The sequence below is a fragment of the Hypanus sabinus genome, chromosome 5 (genome assembly GCF_030144855.1).
Source record: "Hypanus sabinus isolate sHypSab1 chromosome 5, sHypSab1.hap1, whole genome shotgun sequence".
Classification (NCBI taxonomy): Eukaryota; Metazoa; Chordata; class Chondrichthyes; order Myliobatiformes; family Dasyatidae; genus Hypanus; species Hypanus sabinus.
Window position 1 is genome coordinate 18,547,243 of NC_082710.1, and position 22,421 is coordinate 18,569,663.

The 22,421-nt window shown below is 41.4% G+C and overlaps 1 protein-coding gene across 5 annotated transcripts in view; it reads left to right on the forward strand.

Annotated features, from left to right (window-relative positions):
* The window catches only part of pam (peptidylglycine alpha-amidating monooxygenase), a 164,307-nt gene that overhangs the window by 99,855 nt on the left and 42,031 nt on the right, over positions 1–22,421 (forward strand). For 4 of the 5 annotated variants that reach the window (XM_059969473.1, XM_059969476.1, XM_059969472.1 and 1 more), the window contains 2 exons: positions 2,858–3,039; positions 6,397–6,468. In XM_059969473.1, coding sequence (XP_059825456.1) covers positions 2,858–3,039; positions 6,397–6,468 — 254 coding nt within the window. The remainder of the gene's footprint in view (positions 1–2,857; positions 3,040–6,396; positions 6,469–22,421) is intronic. The other variant, XM_059969475.1, reaches the window with a different exon arrangement.

The window sequence follows — 22,421 nt, forward strand, 5'->3', positions numbered from 1 at the left end:
TGTAAAAGATTGTGGTTGATTGGCACATGATTAAACCTAAGAATGTCACAGCAGGGTTCTTGGTGGCAGATCAGTTTGACATTGAATTTAATTACTGTTTGCATTCAGAGTTCAGAAACACTACATTTAACAGATGGCCTCAGTACCTTTTTTCTTTCATATTATTTGTGGTCCATTATTCACTGAAGGGCTCCTACCTTCAGCAAATAATATTTATTTAATTTATGACTATCCGTTTTATGCCAGAAATAATGAGCAAATGCAGCACTGTAGATTCCGGCTAAAGCTGCGGAGGTGGACTGTTTATTTCTTGGTAAAATACGTCAATGGTGACTTTCATTCTGGTATCATACTGCATTCACTTATTCACCATGGCAACAATGATGACATGCTACCTGCTTTGAGCAAACAGAAGAGAAAATGTAAGTCAACTGAAATGAAAGGAGCTTAGTCTTCAGAGCTATTCAACATTTTCTGTCACAATTATCAGGGTATGAATTTGGGTCAAATATTAGAGTTGTGTGTGGAACTAAATTGTTTAATGTCTATGTAAGCAAGCTACACTGGTGACAGGAGCACAAATAAATACCAGGCAATGACATTTAAGCAAATATACTTAATTTAAAAAAAATTCCAGACAACCAAAATGTAAATGTGTATCAAGGCTGAAAATTAGGAATAAACTAAACCATTCATGGATCAAGTCAGTGTGTATGAGAAGATTAGAAGGTGAGAAACTTGCTTTACAAAGCAGTCACAATTATTTCCATTGTGTCCCATCTCACATTAAAAAATCATGTGTCTTATTAGGGTCAAAATGGAAGGAAGCATCCTCATTTTATTGGTAACACACACAAAATGCTGGAGGAACTCAGCAGGCCAGGCAGCGTCTATGAAAAAGAGAATAGTTGACATTTTGGTCTAATATTCTCAGGATGAAGAGTCTTGGCCTGAAACGTCAACTATTCTCTTTTTCGTGGATGCTGCCTGGCTTGCTGAGTTCCTCCAGCATTTTGTGTGTGTTGTTTGGATTTCTTATTAGTGATTGGACTCATTTTAGTTGTATTTATTTCTCATTTCCCTGGTAGTCTTTTGTGGAAATGAGAATGTAATAGCCCTGATTTTGCAGTTGCAAAGTATCCATTGGTATCTGCTACTAAATAGATTTGCTAGTAAGTGCTGATTTTTTTTTTAATATATTGAGTTGCAGGCAGTGTGACTAGTTAACATTGCAGTGATGGAAGAACACATCTGTATTTTATAAGCAGAAGAAATGTCTGTTTTATTCATTAATCAGATTAAAGACTTCAAAAGTCAACAGGAAAAATAGCGTACAGCAAAATAGTGGGTGAAATCAGTATTAAGTTATATTCAGTATACAACATTACATTTGAATTAAGAAATGTTATAGAAGAGTTCAGAAATGAAAAGTGTAATTTTTGAATTCATCAAGATTAAAGGTTAGCTTTATTTATCAGTCTGGTAATAGGTTGAACAGTAATCCTCTGATAATCTGTTATGCTCATCACTTTGGTGTCTAGCAGATTTTCTGGATTTTATTTCTATTATTATTTCAACACATTTTTGTTTCACTTTACACTGACTACCTTAGTGTGTGCCCAATAAGCGTAAAGGACATACTAAAAAATGGATCTGGTTAAGTTTAAAGGAAATGTAGAAACCAGGATCCCACTGAATTGCTTGGTTAGATTGCAATTTCTGAGAGCTGATAAAAAATCATCAGTGTTTAGTTTATCAGCATTCCCATCAATTCCACTAGTGGATTTCCTCCATGGGAAGGTGTTACTTCAGCAAATTGCCATTTTCAGTGCAAAACTAATATTGTTTGGTCAGATTACACTGAAAATGTTGGCCCAAAATGTCTTGGATAATAAGCACATTTTGCTCCTTTACTCACTTTGTTCACAGTTACCTTGAGCATTTCATCCAATAGCAAGTAGTGCAATAAATCTGACTGTCAGCTGATGAAGCCACAGCCTCACGCTCAATTGGTTGTCAAAGCTGACAAGTAATGTGAATATTTATGAACACCAGAGATTCTGCAGATGCTGGAAATCCAGAGTAAGACACAGAAAATACTGGAAGAACTCAGCACTGACCTGCAGCATTTAAGGAAAGGAATGAAGAGTCGATTTTTGGGGCCGAGATCCTTCAAGACTTATGAACGGTTCAGCCCAAAATGTCAACTCTTTATTCCTTTTCATAGATGCTACCTGGCCTTCTGGGTTCTTCCAGCATTTTATGTGTGTTACTCTCAATGATTGAGACTATCAATTCAGAAACATTCAAAACTTTTAAAATGAAGCATATCTGATCATCTATGTTGTGCAGCTTCATACAACTAAACCAGGCTGGTGTGATATTTGAATCAGCTGTTAGGTCTGTTACCCAGCAGTGGCTCTCCAGACTTCTTTCTGGTAGTTTTGAGATCAGCTAGTCTTTGATCTCTGTCACTTCTTTAATGGCTAGAATGAGACAAGGAAATGGTTTTACTGAATCCATTTCTTCATACAACTCCTCCCTCGGAGTGTCAGACACCCTGAGCCAATAGGCTGGTCCTGGACTTATTTCCACTTGGCATGATTAACTTATTATTTAATTATTTAGGGTTTTATATTGCTATATTTCTTCACTATTCTTGGTTGGTGCGGCTGTAATGAAACCCAATTTCACTCGGGATCAATAAAGTATGTCTGTCTGTCATATAAAGGGAAATCAAAAGAAATTATCCTGTTTAACAATAATCACCACTAAATCTTTAATTTTAGGTGCTCTGGTATTTGGTGAAACTTAGTTGAGTGTATTAAACATGCAATTATTTTGCTTTTATTTACAGAAGTACTTCCAAAGATGAGATGTGCAATTTGTATATCATGTATTACATGGATGCTAAACATGCCAACCCATATATGTATTGTATGCAAGATGGCAGTCCTGAATTGTTCAAGCGTATTCCTCCAGAAGCAAATATTCCCGTTCCATATAACCCAAATATGGCTATGCAAGGACATTATACAGGTAATTGGATCTTATTAAGCGTTGCTCACGTTTGTATCTGAGCCACGTCGCAGATACTTCATGATATAGAAACAGCCATATTATTCATGAACAGTTCTCTTGTAATGTTTCACAGATCAGAGAGAATGAATTATTTGCATAAGAAGACTGCCAATATCAAAGAGTGAATGGTTCTAATGTCTGTAATTTATGAATTCTGTGATCCTGAAACAATCAGGGATGCTTCTGACAAGCTTGGAAGAATTTGATTTTGTTCCTTTTGGAAAATGCTATGGCGATTGTAAATCTGTAGATGAGCTTTGATGCCTTGGTTATTTCTGACGGTTATATCGGTCAATTGTTACAACTGAAAAGATTGCCGAATTCTATTAATGGGGACAAGGAGAAAAATGCTGGTTTGTGGTGGGGAAGATGAGAGAGGAAAGAAGATCACTTTGTTAGTCTAATCACAAAGAAGAAAATATCTGCAGATGCTGGAAATCCAAGCAACACACACAAAATGCTGGTGAAACTCAGCAGGCCAGGCAGCATCTATGGAAAAGAGTACAATTGACGTTTCCGATTGAGACCCTTCAGCAGGACTGGGAAAAAAAGATGAGAAGTCAGAGTAAGAAAGTGGGGGAGAGGGGGAGGCTGAACCACAAGGTGAGAGGTGAAACCGGGAGGGGGTGTTGGTAAGTAAAGAGCTGGGAGGTTGGTGGAAGTGATACAGGGCTGGAGAAGGGGAATTCTGATAGGAGAGGACAGAAGGCCATGGAAGGAAGAAAAGGGGGAGGAGCACCCGAGGGAAGTTTTCGGCAGATAAGTTGAGAGATGGAATTGGGAATGGGGAGTGGTGATGGAGAGGTGTTGAGGTATCGCCAGGTGTTCAAGAAATTTATGTTCATGCCATCAGGTTGGAGGCTACTCAGATGGAATATAAGGTGTTTCTCCTCCAACCTGAATATGGCTTCATTGCAATAGTAGAGGAGGCTGTGGACTGATATGTTGGAATGGGAAGTGGAATTAAAATGAGTGTCCCTGGGAGATCCCACCTTTTCTGGTGGATGGAGCATATTTGTTCAATGAAGTGGTCTCGCAGTCTACATTGGGTCTCCCCGATATACAGGAGGCCGCACGGCGAGTGCCGGATTCAGTATATGACCCCAGCAGACTCACAGGTGAAGTATCACCTCACCTAGAAGGACTGTTTGGGGCTCTGAGTGGTAGTGAGAAAGGAGGTGCAGGGGCAAGTGTAGCACTTGTTCCGCTTGCCAGGCTAAGTGCCAGGAGGGAGATGAGTGGAAAGAGACAAATGGACAAGGGAGTTATGTAGGGAGCGATCCCTGTGGAAAGCAGAACGTTGGGTGGAGGGAAAGATGTACTTGGTGGTGGGACCCCACTAGAGATGGCCACCCATTTTACTTCCACTTCCACTTACTATTCCCATTCCAACATGTCAGTCCATGGCCTCCTTGACTGCCATGACGAGGGCATGCTGAGGTTGGAGGAACACTTTATATTCCGTCTGGTTGGCTTCCACCCTGATGGCATGAACATGGATTTCTCAAAACACCCAGTGCTGCCCTCCATCCCCAACTCACCTTCACCATTCCCTATTCCTATTTCCCTCTCTCATCTTATCTCCTTGCCTGCTCATTGCCTCCCTTGGGTGCTCCTCCCACTTTTCTTGCTTCCATGGCCTTCTGTCCTCTCCTATCAGATTCCCCCATCTCCAGCCCTGTGTATCTCTTTCACCAATCAACTTCCCAGCTCTTTACTTCACCCTATTCCCCCCCCCGCCCCTCCGGTTTCACCGATCACCTTGTGGTTCTTCCTCCCCTCCCCACACCTTCTGACTCTGACTTCTCATCTTTTTTCCACGTCCTGTTGAAGGGTCTCAGCCTGGAAAGTCGACGGTACTCTTTTTCATAGATGCTACCTGGTCTGCTGAGTTCCTCCATCACTTTGTGTGTGTTCACTTTAGTTGTCTCTTTATTGGGAATTAAATCATTTGGATATATGAGGGAAACTTCCCACTCCAAGGAATATCCTGAATGGCTATTCTAAGCTAGGTGGTGCTGTCATGTAGATTGTGGTATTTGCAACCTTCAACATATAGTGACCATGAAAAATCTTTGAAATCATTGGTCTACATGAAAAATTAATTAATTCACTTTTCTCCAGCCCCACTTCAAAAAAGTTTATGAATTTAACATTGTCTCTTCCCCCTCCCCCATTGAAGTTTTGCTTATTTCCTTGTTCTTTCCTTGCAATTATTGATTGGAGCCAAAATTCACAGTGAAAACCCTATGTAGTGGCCATCTCAAGATTAGGTTATGTGCATTGTACTTATAACCACCAACTGTCCCTCCCACATGGTATCGATGCATTTCTTCAGTTATAATTCTGATTACTCCACATTTTAATTCTGATCCCATTCTCATTACAACATGTTGGTCTATGGCCTTCTCTTGTGCTGGCCTCAGGATGGGGGAGCAGCAACTTGCAATCCATCTGGGTAGCTTCCAACCTGATGTTATGAATATCAATTTATCTTTCTGGTTTAAAAAACAAATCCCTATTCAGTTCCCCACTCTCCTCGTACGTCTCCTCACTTGCCTGTCCCTTTTCCCGCGTTCTCACCTCCTTCCCTTTCTCCAATGGTCTACACTCCTCTCCTATCAGAGTCCTCCTTCCCCAGCCCTTTATCTTTCCAACCAACCTGTCTTTACCCATCACTTTCTAGCTAGCTTCCTTCCCCTCATCCCCCCCACCATTTATTCAAGCATCTTCCCCCTTCCTTTCCAGTCCTGACAAAGGGTCTCAGCTTGAAACGTCGAATGTTTATTCATTTCCATAGATGCTGCCTGACCTGCCGAGTTCCTCCAGCATTTTGTGTGTTACTTTCCCCAGAGCTGTATTCGGCTCTTGGATTGTATTTTGTCCTAGGATTTTTCATGATTCATAAAGAAGCCAAAATTTTGTTCATACTTATGTATACAGCTCATGAATCTTGTGTAATAAATCAGATCCAAAAAGCAAAAAGATATTCCTGCCATGTCCCATCTCTGCCAAATATCAAAAATGCAGCACAATGTTTCAGAAATTAACAATTTCCCTTCATTTATTTGAAACCTTTCCACAGCTTGTTAGGATGCAGGGTCATGTGATATTCTTTGGTTTGATTTCAGCCCATTATGTTAATTGTTTTAGCTAATTTCAGTGTTTTTAATGCTTTTTAAATATTTGCCAAGCCTATTTCCAGTGATAATGCAGATAGTTCTGATTTGTTTAGGGTTGTTTTGGTTAGTTGAGCATGAATGAAAACAAAAGGCAGTCATTTTGAAATGTATTTCTCATTACTGCAACCATTAGATGAAAACCAGAAAAATAATAATGAAATACTCCAGCAACTCAAAAGAGAGGAAGAAGTGGTTCTTGATCAGGGTATGTACAACTATGTACTTTCTAGTAAATATTAGGTATTGGTTTATTATTGTCACATGTACCAAGATATTTATTTTGCTTGTCTTGCAAACTGTTTAAACAGATCAAACCTTTACACAGAGTGTTGAGCTAAAATAAGGTAAAACAAAAGCAATGCAAAATAAAATATCAAAGCTACTGAAGAAGTTCAGTGCAGATAAGTGGTAAATAAGATTGTGAAGTAGAATCCATCTTATTGTTCAAGAGTTTGATAACCGTGGGATGGAAGCTGTCCTGGAGCCTGGTGGTACGTGCTTTCAGGTGTTTGTGTCTTCTGCCCACTAGGAAAGGGGAGAAGAGAGCATCTCCAGGGTAGGTGTGGTCTTTGATTATGCCGGCTGCTTTACTAAGAGAGGGAGAAGTCCAGACTGAGTCCATAAAGGGGAGGTTGGCTCCTGTGATGTGCTGAGCTGTGTCCCCAACTCTGCAGTTTCTTGAGGTCCCGTACAGAGCAGTTGCCATACCAACCTGGACAGAATGTTTTCTATGGGTCATGTCTTTTTTTTAAAGTTTGGAAATCAGCAGGTCAATTATCAGCATTGTTTGTGCGTAGATTTATAATGGAGCAGAGCAATGTGTGGTATGTTAAAATGATTGCATGTGGTTTTTGTCAGTGATGAGTGAACAATACCAGCTTGTATGCCTGCACTCACCACAGACTTTCTCAGGGATTTTGCGGAAGGAAGTGACTGAAAATCAAGTTATAACAACATGCCATTTTCTATAAATAGCATCTAGACTGATGTGGATAGAACTACTATGTTAGTCCCTCCTTAATTAAACATTCAAGAATTGCTGTTCTCCGAACCAAGAAGTAACGCTTAGATCTTAAATGTCAAATGGGTACAGAAAGCTAACTAGTGGGTGTGACTGAGAAACACAAGAAATGGGGAAAAGAAGTTTCAAAAAAATTGAGCAGTCCAGGAGTTCTCCTTAGGCAGTCTTTCAGAATCAAAGATCACATGCTTTAATACCGTGTTTCTGAGGTGGCAAGTGATTGGGGAAGGGGTGACGGACTTAGTCAACCTGTGAGCTGATGCACTCCCGCACACCATCTCCACCACCTATGAGTGGTGTTTGGGTGCAACTGGTGTTTGGAATCAAGGTTCTCAGTGTCATCCTGGCTGTCTCTTCTCCGTCGTGTCTTTGGCCAGATGTCCTCAGGAGTTGGAAAATCAGTTGGGGGGGGGGGTGGGGGAAATTGTTGCAATTCTTAGAGAAGATGTACTCAAAGCCTTCTTTATCTCACAGCTCGTCACCTTTTCCCATGCAAGAGTCTGTTTCAAGAATCTGGTGTTAGGGGTGGGACTGAGGGCATCTGCCCAACATTGCCTAAAGTGTAACTACAGTTACAGCAAGTACAAAGAATGTTTGCTTTGAAGCGGTAACTGATGCTAGTTTGCTTTCAGTGAACTTGAAGTATTTTGCAAAAGCAATGTTAGAGGAATTCTTCTAGCAGTTTGAGACACCTGCTGTAATCAACCAAGGCTTCAACGAGAGCAGGGGGTGTTGCTGCCTGGTAAATTACTCTTAGAGCCAGGTACGAGTTACTAATCTTTCAGTGCCCTTGCCCACAATCGAAGGCTACACGGGCACATTGAAAGCTGTGATGACTTTAGTTGTGAATATTTGCCTTCACTGACAGGTGGCACCTGAGGTATGGGAAGTGGTCTGTGTTTCCTGGGATCTCACAGTGAACTTTGATTGTCAAACAGCAGTTTGCTGCAGCAAGGAGAGGGAGGGGTCAGGTTATGTGAGGAAGCTCCTCAATTTTTGCAGGAATATGCCATCCCGGAGTACCAGGCGAATGCCAGCAGAGCTGTTGATGTGTAGGAATGCAATAGAATAGTACTGAAAGCATTGACTATGAATGTAAAGAATGAAAAGGCTTGTACAGTTTATTTTTGGAATTTTTTTATTTTGAATAAAGTTTATGTTGATAAAAAGACAAAAGGGCAGCTTGGTTGAGGATGCTATTGGATACACTTCTCCCACCCCCCTCTGTCTGGGAGTTGATCATTGTGATCTATCAAAAATGTTCAAATTTATTTACCCCAGAGAAAATGGAAAATGGCTCGGGTGATTGCCACAGAGAAGTAGGTCATTGTGGGACACACCTACACCGAGTACCTATCCACTCCACCCAATCTTTGTTATATTCCTCTCCGCTCTGAAACAGATTCCCTAGATCTTTCAGGTAGTCAAACTTGACATTGAAGGGGATGGTGGATTGTCCAGGTCATTTGCTGAAGAATATAGCTTTGCTCTTCCTGCTGTTGGCTCTGACTTCTGATGCCAACTCTGACTGGTTACAGATGTTGACCATTTGCAAACTGACAACCCTGCCTGACATCATCACCCCCTCTTATACTGTGTCCTTCTTGATAGAATTGACAAAGGGTTTTACACAGCACAAAAACAGGACAGGAAAGTGGACAATTCTGACTTACAAACGCATATCACGTGTTTCCCACACATTGATTTTTGGCAGCACTACTGACGTCTGTTGAGCAATTCGATGCAATTGTTGATTCCCTCCTCGTGGCCCATTTTGAAGAGCGGAATTGTCATGTACCTGTGTGATACCCTATCAAAGCCCTTCTGGTCCAAGCTGACCTGGCAGGCAATGGTATCCTGGAGTAATGTATGGAGGTTAGAGATATCTCTAGAAAATATAACACTGATTTGGTCTAGGTAGACCACTTGTCCTGGAACAGATCAGATCCAATTGGTGATGATTCAACAGTGATATGGGTCTCCAGTTCTGGATTTCTATCTTCTCCCATTCTGCTTGTAGATTAGGGTAATGATACCCTTCCATATGGATTCTAACATGCTTCAAGCCAGAAGCATAGCATGATGCACTTCCAAAAAGTCTATTCCCATCTGGTCCCACTGAGCCAAGTACAATTCAGCTTGCAAGCAATAGCTTCCATGAGATCCATTCAACTTGAAGGCATGAATGGAGCCCATCAGCTCCTCCATGGAAGTGGCTGATCCAGATTAATAGAGGACAAGAAATTTTGGGAGGGAGAGCTGTCCATGGGTTTTCCAATAGGTTGCGATGCACAAGTCCCTAGACAACAAGGAGAAAGGCATACCCAACCATCACTCTTATCCTGGTGGCCATCTTTGTGTGCGGCTGCATCATGCTGTGAATAGAACCAACATACATAGGCACCAAGTCTCACTATCTGCTGCAATTCAGTACCTCTCCGGTTACTGCACAACCTGGGCCTGGTGTCCTTGCCATGCAATGTCTTAAGCGAGTTTGATACTGTTATGAATGTACCACAGCTCTGAGGGGCCAAAGGGGCGGGAGCAGCCCCCTCCTTCCGGAGAATCGCAAGAGCACTATTAATCCGGGTCTCGGACCCAGGCAAATGAGAGTCAATGTAACAGCTTTGGCCATGGCTCTTAGAGACACCTGTGCTAAGGGCATGACCCTGCTACGTGACAGCTACCACGGATATGGACACCCTCGGGCAATGTGGGGGTGGGGATTGGATCGCCCTACTTTGATGGACATCTACAACTCTGCAAGTCGAGATAAAAGGGGACTGCAGAAGGCGGTACCCCAGAGAGACGCACCAGAAGGACTCGATCGCTCAACGCTCCCATGATAGCTGGAAGCCAGTCAAAAGTCACGTGCGCTCCGTAACTGCTCTGCCTGGGGAGCGGGTGGCTGATAATACCGAGAAGGACTAAGAACTAATAACAGGGAAACAATGCTCCCCTGATTCAATGGAGTTGCTTCGTCAAAGACCCGGGCAAGTTTTGTCGTTTCTCCTCACTCTCTCTGAAACACGTGAAACCCAGCAATTCCCCAAAAAGACTGAAGCTTGCAGACTTCTGAGTGACTCCTATATTTCCAACGGACCTCTCTATCTTTGCTGGTAAGTTATCCAGTTACGGGATACGTAACAACATTACCATGCAAGTTGTTTCTTGTGGAAAAAGTTCTTTCAGAAAAAAAACGTCTTGGACCACAAGTCTATCAGACAGCAGTCAACACGGAGTGGCATCCAGGTACCGTGGGAGAGGGACATGATAGATCCTGTGGGTTGGTTTTCTGGGAAGTGTCAAAACCATTTGGCAGAATGCCTCATTGACAGTATACTAATAAGTACTGAGCCCACGCTTGGCTAGTAGTGAGCATGGCCCTCCCTGTCAGATCTTTTCTGCTTCGGGACCTGATAATGGGTCTCGGCCTGAAACGCTGACTGTCCATTTCCCTCCATAGATCCTACCCGACATGAATTCCTCCAGAATTTATTATCAAAGTACATACAAGAAATCATATACTTCCTTGAGACTCATTTTCTTATGGGTGTTCACAGTAAGTATAAAGAAACAGGGCAGAATTAATGAAGGACTGCACGCAACAAATTTGCAAAAGACAACAAATTGTGCAAATATAAAAAGAAAAAAAATAATCAATATTGAGAATATGAGTTGTAGAGTGCTCAGTGGTGGGAAGGGCTTCGCCTGTGAAGGATGGGCTGTATCCACTACTTTTTATAGGCTTTTCAATTCAAGGGTTCAAATGTGAAACACTGATTTTTTTTGTCATGTTTAATTCAAACCTACCATGGTAGTTCAGTGTTTGATCAGTAAGCCAAGGTACCAATCTCTGAGAGCAAGGGACTCGCACTGCCAAGATTTTCTCCTTTTAGTCAACAGCTTAGTCACCAGAATTTGCTTTAATTGGTTAATTTTACAGCTATATAACCAGCCTGTTATAAAGAGCAAACATGATCCCAGCACATAAAATTTTCTTTCTTTCGTTTCTGCTCTACTCGCTGCAGTATTAAGTGATGCATTTTCACCTACTGTTGCCATGCCTCATTCCTCGGAAGAACTGTTACTGCTGCTGTTTTCTCAATAAATAATCCATGAAGCAGCAATCAAGTGATGCACTACTGTTCAAATAAAATAAATTGTGTGACTTTAAAATAATGTTTATGCTCTATAAATTTAAATAATCAAACAATTCCTTGCTATTAATAACAGAATATTACAAGTTGTATGCACCTAACAGTATAGCTATTATTAATGTATATAGGTAATGTACAAAGGTACATTTGGGGTGCTGCTGACCTCAGAGAGAACAATTGGTATTTCACTGAAACATGGAGAAAATGAGCAGTATGCCAAGTGGCAAGTTTCAAACTAACCTAGTGCTATCCTGAGCAACACATGAAATGCTGGAGGAACTCAGCAGGTCAGTCAGCATCTATGCAAGGGAATAAACAGTCAACGTTTTGGGCTGAGACCCTTCATCAGGCCTCTTCTAGAGTTATCTTACACTGTCTCGTGCTATCCTGGAGCTTTATTGCCAGCATATCAGTAAAACCATTCTATTCAGTGACATTGATTAAGTCATAGACTTAATACAGCACAGAAATGGACCCTTCAGCCCAGCTCATCCTTGTCGACCAAGGTGGCTTCTGGATTTAGTCCCATTTGTCTGCATTTTGCCCATATCCCAATAAATATTTCCTATGCATGAATCCACCTTTCTTTCAAATATTGCAAGTGTACTCACCTCAGTCACATCCTCTGCTGGGTTCTAGTTATAGCCTTGAAAGGGAGAATATAACTACAGTTGTGAAAATCCTTGCTGCACCCAGTGTCTTGTCTCGGAGGCTGTCTTTCAGGGGGGTGAACCCTTGTAAGGTGGCAGGCCTCGATGGAGTCCCGGGTAAGGCAACTGACTGGCAGGTGTATTCTAGGACATTTTCAACCCCTCAGTGCTGCAGCTGGAAGTTCTCACCTGCTTCATAATGGCAACAATTATACCTATGCCCAAGAAGAGTAGTGTGAGCTGCCTTAATGACTATCGTCCAGTAGCACTCACACCTACTGCTTTGGGAGGTTGGTCATGGCTAGAATTAATTCCCACCTCAGCAAGGACCTGGGCCCACTGCAGTTTGCCTCTCGTCACAATAGGTCCACGGCAGATGCGATCTCAACAGCTCTTCACCCAGCCTTAGATCACCTTGTCAATACAAACACCCATGTCAGGATGCTTTTTATTGACTATAGCTCAGAGTTTAACACCATCTTTTCCACAGTCCTGATTAATAAACTACAAAACCTGGGTCTCTGTACCTCCATCTGCAATTGGATCCTCAACTTCCTAACTGGAAAACCATAATTTGTATGGATTGGTATTAATAAATCCTCCTCACTGACGATCAACACTGGTGCACCTCAGGGGTGTGTGCTTAGCCCACTGCTCTACTCTCACTTCAGCCATGACTGTGTGACTAGGCATAGCTTAAATGCCATCTATAAATTTGCTGATGAAACAAACATTGTTGGCAGAATCTCAGATGGTGATGAGAGAGCAGACAGGAGTGAGATTTACCAGCTAGTTGAGTGGTGTCACAGCAACAACCTTGCACTCAACATCAGTAAGACTATGAGCTGATTGTGGACTTCAGAAAGGGTAGGATGAGGGATCATGAACCAATTCTCATTGAGGGATCAGAAGTGGAGAGAATGAGCAATTTCAAGTTCCTGAGTGTTGAGATCTCTGAGGATCTATTCTGGTCCCAACATATAAATGCAGCTATAAAGAAGGCAGAACAATGGCTATATTTCATTACGAGTTTGAAGAGATTTGATACATCACCTCAGACACTTGAAAACTTCTACAGATGTACCATGGAGAGCATTCTGACAGGCTGCATCATTCAGGACTCTCATAGCCCAGAACATTCCCTCTTCTCGTTGTTACCATCAGGATGGAGGTACAGAAGCCTGAAGGCACACACTCAGTGATTCAGGAACAGCTTCTTCCCCTCTGCCATCTGATTCCTAAATGGACATTGAGCCCATGAACACTACCTCACTTCTATTATTTCTGTTTTTGCACTATTTTGAATTTAACTGTAAATACTTATTGTAATTGATTTACTTATTTTTCCCTATATTATGTATTGCCACTAAGCTAACAAATTTCACAACATATGACGGTGATACCAAACCTGATTCTAATTCCCAGGGGAAATCCTGCCCCTCTGCTCCCCTTGAAATGGTTCTCCCTCACTCACCTTAAATCTTTGCCCCCTAGTATAGAAGACTCACTTGCCCCACGAAAAAGAATATGGCCATCCACCTTATCGATGTCCCTGCCTACCCAGCCATCCAGTCCAGCAACATTCTCGAGCTGATTCACGTCCATCCTATAGCACGGTGACCGGACAAGCACATAATGTTATAAGTGCAGTCTCAATAATGCCTTGTACTGCAGTTGCTTAGCACCCCAACTTTTATACTTAGTGCACAGTTCGACGAAGGCAAGTGTGCCATGCACCACCTTCACTATCTTGTCTATCTGTGTCATCCCTTTACAGATGCTCTGCACTCGCACTCCTCTCATCTCTATCCTACACTGCTCTGGAGACTGCCAATACCACCTCGGGATGGATTGTCGGATTTCAAGGGAGTTAGTGGAAATGTGGGAAGGATAGGTTACAGGAAAAATGAGGGGTGGCTAGGATTATTCCGAGAGCCACCACTGACTCAATGCATCAAAATTGCCTCTTCCTATCTTGTAGGGAACAATTTGAGGTTGGCCAGAGAGGCTTCTGACTCTGCCCCTGACTGATGGGAATTTGCTCATTCTTTCTATAACTATGTGGCTTGCTTCTTTTTACTCCGATTTTCCTCACACATCACTAAGTCTTGTGGGTTCACTTTAAAGTGCCCTCGTTTATGGATAAGTATTAGAATCTGGGCAGCGAGAAATTTGATGGAAACTTGGGGGGAAGAGGAAAACTGTAGGGTAATATATTTACTCCGAGCTGGCAAAGACTCAGTGGGACAAACATGTCAGACAGAAATTGTGGAAAGTAAAAGGCTGCTGGGCAAAACAAAATTTTATAGGATTATTTAAACTGATAGATTAAAAATGTTGATGCAAGGACACCTAGGTCCTCCTTCAACATCCACCATTATATTTTGTATCTTATTGCAAGAGATTTTGGGTAGAGGAACAAAGAATGTTTGACTATATTTATTAAGAGTCTTAATGAGACCACAGTATTGTATACAACTAGAGTATTGTGTGCAGTTTTAGTCTCATACTATTAGTAATGTGACTGGAAAGGATATTGAGTTTAAAAGGAGACATAGCGTAAGACATTTATGACTAAGATAGAGAAAAGTTTCCTCACTAATAGAGTTGTAAACCTTTGGAATGCTCTAACCACTGAGGGCAGTGGAGGCCAATCCACAGACAGACCGATTTCCATAGAAGCTGGTGATGAGAGAGCAAAATGTGGTATTGGGAGAGGTTCATCATAATCATATTGAATGGTGGAACAGGCTCAAATGGGCTACTCCTGCTCCTGATTGCATTTTAAAATTCTCTGCTTTGTTTTCACATTGCTGTCATAGTCTTTTCACCCTTTTTTATTACTGTCAGCTGCTTAAACCTTACAACCCTGATGCACCATCAATAACTCACACTGAGACGTAAGGCGAGATATTGGCTTTTATTGACTGGAAGAAGGAACCAGGAGTGAGTGTCCATCATACTATGTCCTGGAAACTGAGGCCGAGCGTCAGGCCTCAGATCGCCTTTATACAGGGGCCTGTGGGAGGAGCCACAGGAGCATTCAGCAGGGGGCGTGTCCAGACAGGCACATAGTTCACCACAAGCCCCATAAGGGGTTCTTCCAATTCTGGCTAGTTAAGCTACCACATTTTTAATTGCTTCACCAAGTAGGCAATGATCTTCGTTTTGTGATTCCTTCCCTATACCTTGCTGTCACTCTTTACTCTTTTAAACTGTTGCTTAAAACTTGCCACTTTGACCAAGGTTTTGAAAATTTGCTTTAATGCCTCATGCTTCTATGTCAAATTTTTGTTTGACTGTTCCTCTGTAAGCCACTATGGCACAAGAAAAAACATTGTTTCTGTTTAAAATAATCCTGAAAGAGTGCATTATGGGGACTTAACACCTCCGGGTATTTCATTTCTTCAAGTTCTTGGAGCTAAAATCTTGAAATGTAGTACTCTGGGTAATGTGCCACACAGAACCAATTTTATTGGAAAACCTCCAAACTGCAGTCAATCTGTAAACAGAAGGATGGTAAAATATGTGTGTTATTAAAAATGCAGTCTTTTTTTAAAACTTAATTTCTCTGCCTCCAAGAGGAAAAGTTCTGAAGGTTTGGGAATAGTAATTTAAATAAGTGACAAAAAATCCTTAGTAAATTAGTTTCTATTGTTCTGTGAGATCACTTCTGCAGAGATTATTCTATTATAGTAGATTTTACAGGAATGGTGGAACCAGAATTGATGTAGTGAAGGAAAAGGAATAAGTCTTTGAAAAATATATTTGCAAAGGCAGGGGAGTGAAATGTAATGTGGGAATATTCTGGAGCTGGGCCAGGAACATTCAGCCAATAGGATCCAGGTTTAGTGTGATATTAAAACCTTGTCTTTTCTATAATATAAGAACAGCTAAGTGTGCAGAATTGTTTGTCAGCAACTCTCTGGGCACAATTGTCAATGAAGTACCTTCCTTATTGAAACAAAGGAGTTGTTCAATGGTTATTATTCAATGCATCCGGTCTGGAGTGACAATTATTTTGTTCTCTTCTACACTGGAGTACTGAAGAACGATAAACAATTTTCAATTTTGAATTTCTAATTGATTTGGTGAATGCTGCTTGAATATATCATTGTACAAACGTTTATATGTTGATAGCAATGATACTAGAGTTACATAGAGCAAAGAGTTTAGAAAAATGTGCCATATTTTAGGCATTACACAAATCTGAATTTTGTATTGAAGGAATTTTTTTTTAAACAACATTATGCAGATATGCTTCCCTGTGTTTTCAGAGGATTTGCAGGGTTAAAGAAACGACTGAATAATGAGCAGTTGTATCAAATCAATCCAGCAGTATTTCACACCTAGTATTTGAATGTGATAAAAGTATTTTGTGGTTCCACAAGGAAAGGGGAATGGGTGATCAGAGGCAAGAAAGATAGAAAATTTGGAATTATCCTGGCCTTCCCTATGTTTATTCTCTGGTGTTCAGAGGAGTAGTTGGCAAAGCATTACTGAAATGGCAATTATTGTCAATAAGTAATAACTACGTTGTATGGAAAGTCATTTATATACCCAAGTGTAATCAATATAAAGTCACTATAATTTATTTAAGTCTTTCTGTATTTGAAGTGTGATACTCTTTTTAGAAAAATATGTATCTCCAGCTCATCTGAGTCAATGCATTTGTTCTTCATCTGCAGCCATCACACTCAATCCACATCCTTATGACTTCTGGATACTATTAATCTAATTCTGTCATAGATAGTCTCTGGCAGGGCAACGTTCCTCCAGTCTCAGCCTCTTCTGTAACCCCAGTGTTGTTCACTCTGTTACTGGTGCCAGTGATTCTGTTCCTTAAGCCCAAAGAGGTCTGAAATTTTCTCCTTAACCCTCTGTTTATGGTGCTCCTTAAAACTTGTTCTGACTGTCTTATCTCTTTGGGTTTGCTCCCGTGAAGTATGTTGGAGCATTTTACCTTGTTAAACATACAGTGTAACTGCAATTCGTCATTGTCTGCTGGTACAGTTCTAAGAGAAGGTATCACTCTAAAGAAATCGGACCTCTGCGACTGGCATTGTGGCAGTTTGATAAATGACTGCCCATGTATCCACATTTGCCATTATTGAGAAACAGATAATTGACTAATTCGTGAAGCTTTAGAATTTTCTTACAGTTCTCTGCCCACTTGTGATAGATGAGCTCCATAAGTGTGAATTGAAGTTGACTCGTATATCACAAAAGGATTTCTTTAACAACCGAGTTGAGTGTCAGTAATACACACCACAAGGTAATTAGTGTGTTGATTAAGGATGATATTCTGAGATGTTCTGGCTTAATGATTGGGCATAAAATATGGAATTACATGTTATATAAAACATCTTTGCAAGTAATGGAAAAATCAAATATATGTGAATTCTCTGCATTGATTTAAGAACAACATTCAGTTACTGCTGTGGGGAACCATATTGATTACTGCACACAGAGAGTGGAAAAACCTATTGGAGGAACATTTGAAAGTTCAGCCTTTGCTCTGTGTCCTATTGTTCCGTGAGATGAGCAGTGATCTCTATCTTAAGCCAAATGGTTTAGTCTACTATCTTTGTTTCCTGTCTGACACAACCCCAGCAACCTCCTCTATCCCTACTCTGTGATTTTCTTTCAGAATCCTATCATCTTCAGTAAAACCAATTCATCCTTTAACTACCTAAATCACTAACCAGTTAGAGAGCAGGGAAGTACAGCATGTTCTGTACGGATTCCTGTGCCGACCAAGGTGCCAATTTAAGCTAATCCCACCTGCCAGCACATCTCTATATCCCTCCATTTTCTGCCAATCTAAATGCCTCTTAAGCATTGCTGTCATTTCTATCTCCTCTTGCAGTACTACATGCCAGGTGTCTGCCACTCCCTGTGTTTTTTTTTTAAAAAATAACTTGCTCTCTGGTTTAGAGAGTATGGATTATGATCAAAGATTAAGGGAGCTAGGGCTTTACTCTTTGGAGAGGAGGAGGATGAGAGGAGACATGACAGAGGTGTACAAGATATTAAGAGGAATAGACCAAGTGGACAGCCAGCACCTCTTCCCCAGGGCAGCACTGCTCAATACAAGAGGACATGGCTTTTAGGTAAGGGGAGGGAAGTTCAAGGGGGATATTAGAGGAAGGTTTTTCACTCAGAGAGTGGTTGGTGCGTGGAATGCACTGCCTGAGTCAGTGGTGGAGGCAGATACACTAGTGAAATTTAAGAGACTACTAGATGGGTATATGGAGGAACTTAAGGGGGGGGGGGGGTTATATGGGAGGCAGGGTTTGAGGGTTGGCACAACATTGTGGGCCAAAGGGCCTTTAATGTGCTGTACTGTTCTATGTTCTCCTGCCTGAAATCTGGAACTTCTATTATTTGACAGTTCTACCCTGAGGCTCTGACCATTTACCAGTTCTATGCTTCTCATAGTTGAATATAATTCAGGTTGCCCTTTGCCCTCCTGTGCTCCAGACAAACCAATCGAAGGATGTCCAATCCCTCCTCCTAGCTAAAAATCTCTAATCCAGGCAACACTGTGGATTGGTGAGCCTCCTTTGCACCCTCTTCAATTCCTCCACACCCTTGCTGAAATGTGTCCAGAATTGTACCCAGCACTCAAAATGTGGCATAACCAAAGTTGTACACAACTGCAGCATGTCCACTTTTATGCTCAATGCACCATCTGGTGAAGGCAGGTTCAGGTCTGTCCAAAAGTCTAAGGCGCATATATATATAGTGAGAATCCCTAAAACTCTTGCACAGTACTGTATTTGTCAATGTGAAGCAGAGGGTGAGTTTGTAAATCTGGCAGCAGCAAAGGGCATTGGGAATGGCAAGGGTCGAGTGCCACTGGAGGGTTGTGGGACAGCTGGCAGGAGTGCTGGGTAAGGGGTGGCACAGATGCAGACAGACCCAGCCCTGAGATACCAGGCAAGGTTATTTGATTTCAAGCAATTGTTTTATGATCATTACACAATGTCTCTTTGGTGCTTCCTGCTCCCTCCCTACTGCTTTCTGATTTTCCCAACCATGACTCCACGCTGTCTACTATAGAGATCCGTAACAGAATCAGTTTTATCATCACTCACATATGTCATGAAATTTGTTTTAATTTGCGGCAGCAGTACAGTGCAGTACATAAATTATTACAGTACTGTGTGAAAAAGTCTTAGCCACCCTAGATATTTACTGTATACGTGCCTTAGACCTTTGCACAGAATTGTAGGTCATAAACCAGCTTTACAATCCAATCTACGGATTTATACTTAAACATTGATGTGGGGAGAGATTTTTAAGTCCTACCATTTACGGTGTACGTTTCCCTTACACCTGACCTCCCAAAGAATCTGCCATTCTTCTCCTCATGTTTCCAAATGATCTGTATTCTGCTGTATTCTTGCTTCATTATCCACAACTCCACCAATTGTTATATCATCTGCAAACTTTTTACCTTTTTGTTCAAATCATTTGTATAACAGAGGTCCCAGCACTGATCGCTGTAGAACACCACCGCCCTACTGTCTCAATCATTTTTGTCACCTCTTCAAAAAAAATCTCAGCCAAGTTTGCAAGACATAATCACCTCTACACCAAGCCATGCTGACTATTCCTAACAAGTCCATGCTTTTCCATATGTAAATAAATACTATCCCTAAGGATCTTCAATAATTTCACAATCACTGATGTCATACACATTGTATCAGAGGGATTGGAAGGTAGGCATGGCTCTTCAGGTAAGGCATGGCATCAAATCATTAGAAAGATGTGATGTAGGATCGGAGGATGATGAATCCTTGTGGGTTGAGTTAAGAAACTGCAAGGATAAAAGGACCCTGATGGAAGTTAGAGGCAAGCCTCCCAAACAGTCGCTGGAATGTGGACTACAGATTATAAAGGGAAATAGAAAAGGTGTGTCAAAAGGGTAGTGTTAGTCATGGGAGATTTTAACATGCAGGTAGATTAGGAAAATCAGGTTGGTCATGGATCTCAAGAGCGTGAATTTGTTGAATGCCTACAAGATGGCTTTTCAGAGCAGTTGCCCTTGAGCCTACTAGAGGATCGGCAATACTGGATTGGGTGTGATGTAATGAACCAGAGGTGATTAGGGAGCTTAAGGTAAAGGAAACCCTTAGGAGCCAGTGATCACAATACGATTGAGCTCAACTTGAAATTTGATAGGGAGAAAGTAAAATTTGATGTAGCAGTGTTTCAGTAGAGTAAAGGAAATTACAGTAGTGTGAGAGAGGAGCTGGCCAAAGTAAATGGGAAGGGGATGCTGGCAGGGATGACAGCAGAGCAGCAATGGCATGTGTTTTTGGGAAAAATGAGGAAGGCGCAGGACAGGTTTATTCCAAAAACAAAGAAAAGCTCAAATGGCAAAATAGTACAATCGTGGCTGACAAGGGAAGTTAAAGGTAATGTAAAAGCAAAAGAGGGGCACCCAACAAAACAAAAATTAGTGGGAAGATAGAGGATTGGGAAGCTTCTAAAAACCTACAGAGAGCAATGAAAAGAATCATCAAGAGGAAAAAGATGAAATATGAAAGCAAACGAGCAAACAATATCAAAGTGCATAGAAAAAGCTTTCTCATGTATATAGAAAATAAAAGAGATGAGAGTGGAGATAGGATCACTATAGAGTGAGGCCAGAGAAATAATAATGGGGGACAATGAGATGACAGATGAACTAAGTGAGTAATTTGCACAAGTCTTCACTGTGGAAGACACTAGCAGTGTGCCAGGTGTTGAAGGGTGTGAGGGACGAGAAGTGAGTGCAGTTACTATTACAAGGGAGAAGGTACTTAAAAAGCTGAAAGATCTAAAAGTACACAAGTCATCTGAATCAGATGAACTGCACCCCAGAGTTCTGAAGGAGGTAGCAGTAGAGATTACGAAGGCAGTGGTAATAATCTTTAAAGAACCATTGTAGTCTGGCATGATTCTGGAAGACTGGAAAATTGCAAATGTCACTCCATTCTTTAAGAAAGCAGAGAGGAGGCAGAAAGGAAATCATAGACCAGTTAGCCTGATCTCAGTGTTTGGGAGGACATTGGAATCAATTGTTAAGGATGAGGTTATGGAGTACACGGTGACACAGAACAAGATGGGACAAAGTCAGCATTGTTTCCTTAAGGGAAAATCTTGCCTGACAAACCTGTTGGAATTCTTTGAGGAGCTTACAAGTAGGATAGATAAAGGGGATGCAATGAATGGTGTATATTTGGATATTCATAAGGCCTTTGACAAGATTTGAATCTTGAGGCTGTTTACCAAGTTAAGAACCCATGGTATTACAGGAAAGTTGCTAACATCATTAGAGCATTGGCTGATTGGTAGGAGGTAGCGAGTGGGAATAAAAGGATCCTTTTCTGGTTGGCTGCCAGTGACTATTGGTGTTCCTCAGGGGTTTGTATTGGGAATCCTTCATTTTATGCTGTATATAAATGATTTAGATGATGGAATGGATGGCTTTGTTGCCAAGTTTTTCCAATGATATGAAGATTGGTGGCGGGGCAGGTACTGTTGACAAAACAGGAAGGCTCCAGAAGGACTTAGACAGTTAGGAGAATGGGCAAGAAAGTGGCAAATGAAATACAATGATGGAAATTTTAATTTGCAGGTTGAATCAGTGGTGAAGGCGACAAATGCAATATTAGCATTCATTTTCTGAGGTCTAGAATATAAGAGCAGCAATGTGATGCTGAGGCTTTATAAGGCACTGATGAGGCCTAATCTTGAGTATTGAGAAGACTTTTGTGCTCCTTATCTCAGAATGGTGTGCTGACGTTGGAGAGGGTTCAGAGAAGGTTCACAAGGATGATTCCAGGAATGAAAGGGTTATCATATGAGGAACATTTGATGGCTCTGGACCTGTACTCACTGGAATTTAGAAGGATGAGGGGAGATCTCATTGAAACCTTTTGAATGTTGAAAGGCCTGGACAGATAAGATGTGCAAGGAAGTTTCCAATGGTAGGGTAGTATAGGACAAGAGAGTACAGCCTCAGGATAGAGAGGCATCCATTTGAAACATATGCAGAGAAATTTCTTTGGCCAGAGGTTGGTGAATTTGTGGAATTTGTTACCACAGGTAACTGTGGAGGCCAGGTCATTAGGTGTATTTAAAGCAGAGATGGATAGGTTCTTGATTGGACACAGCAGAAGGCTGGGAGTGGGGCTGAGGAAGGAAGAAAAAAGGATCAGTTATGATTGAATTGCAGGGCAGATTCAATGGGTCAAATGGCCTAAATCTGCTCCTATGCCTTATGATATTTTGCTCACAGCCCTTTAAGAAAGTTTAGCATGTTACCTTATGC